Source organism: Octodon degus, unplaced genomic scaffold, assembly GCF_000260255.1.
Source record: "Octodon degus isolate 3935 unplaced genomic scaffold, OctDeg1.0 scaffold00007, whole genome shotgun sequence".
Taxonomy (NCBI): domain Eukaryota; kingdom Metazoa; phylum Chordata; class Mammalia; order Rodentia; family Octodontidae; genus Octodon; species Octodon degus.
Window position 1 is genome coordinate 24728286 of NW_004524583.1, and position 1412 is coordinate 24729697.

Consider the following 1412-nt stretch of genomic DNA (forward strand, 5'->3'; position numbering starts at 1 on the left):
TTTGCCAGTCAAGCGCTTACCCTACTGAGCCATCTCCCCGGCCCCTGTTTTAGCATTTCTGAAAGCTCTTGCTGTAAATGGAATTAACATGGAACTTCCTCAATTCTGTATAGTCACAAACTGTAGCTTTGTTGGATATTACATAACTGGATTCTTTTGTGGGGGCTTATTCGTGGACACTGGCTGATTCCTTTTTTATGAAGATGGTTATAAGTTCTAGATGTAAAGCAGCAGACTGGGTTTTTCAGTTGTACAGTTAGGTATTTCTTTTTTTATCAGATAATAGTGTTTTTTCCAAATGTACGCATCTTCTCAGAAGATTTTAATTAAGAAGTATTGAAACACTAAATGTAGATTGTATGAGTTGAAAGGAATGTCACTATTCTTAAAACATAGCTATTTGTTGCTACAACTTAAACTTTATCTTTCTATGTAGCATTTGTGACCAAAGGACCAACAATGTGATCAGCACATTTGCAAAGAACCTTCTAGACTCCATGCCCCACGATGCAATCATCTTACTCAGAGGTGACTTGCCAGGAAATGCCCTCCGTTACATGCACTACTGCGAGGGCTTACGGCCAGATATTTCCCTCGTGGATCAGGAAGTAAGTATTTATCGTATATAATACATAACAGGTAAAATTAATCTACCTGTTTCATATTAATGTCATTTTTAAGATAAAAATAAATGGCATTTTTAAGACATTTTGGAAAACACTGGCTCTTAAATAATGGATGAGTGCGTTGTTCATAATCACTTGTGCTACATATCACACTCTTTTGTTCAGTAATACAAATCATATGCATTCGTTGTCATTTAAACTAACTGGTTTAAGAATTACTGTGTTGGGGGCTGGGAGATGGCTCAGTGGAATAAGTGCTTCCCTGGCAAGCGTAAGAGTCTGAGTTCAATCCCCGGTTCTGCAAAAAAAAAAAAAAAAGATAGCTCAATGGACTAAGTGCCTATCTAGACAAGTGCAAGGACTAGGGTTCAATCCCTGGCACCACATGCCATGCCAGCCCTGCCCCAGGCATGCTGAGCTGCCCACTGAGATTGGGCGTGGTGGCACAAGCCTGTAATCCCAGCACTGGGGAGGCTGAAAACAGGAGGCTCATTACCGGTTTAAGCTGCATAGTGAGGCCCTAACCCTAAGTTGAATATAATATGAGTCTTACAGTGGGGAAGTAAGCCTCTCAAAGAATCTCAAGATAAGAATTGTTAACCAGGGGCTGGAGAGATGGCTCAGTGGTCTAAAGCACCTACTTGAAACAAGCTTGGCAAAGCACAGGGACCTCAGTTCGATCCCCAGCACCACATGCCAGCCAGACCCGCCCCCTGGTGGGCTGAGCTGGCCACACACACACACAATAAATAAATGTAATAAATAAAAATAAATAAATATTAAAAA

At 40.9% G+C, this 1412-nt stretch overlaps 1 protein-coding gene across 1 annotated transcript in view; it reads left to right on the forward strand.

The window, feature by feature from the left end:
• The window catches only part of Tmem260 (transmembrane protein 260), a 60286-nt gene that overhangs the window by 40573 nt on the left and 18301 nt on the right, over positions 1-1412 (forward strand). The window contains exon 11 of the mRNA XM_023701653.1: positions 437-608. Coding sequence (XP_023557421.1) covers positions 437-608 — 172 coding nt within the window. The remainder of the gene's footprint in view (positions 1-436; positions 609-1412) is intronic.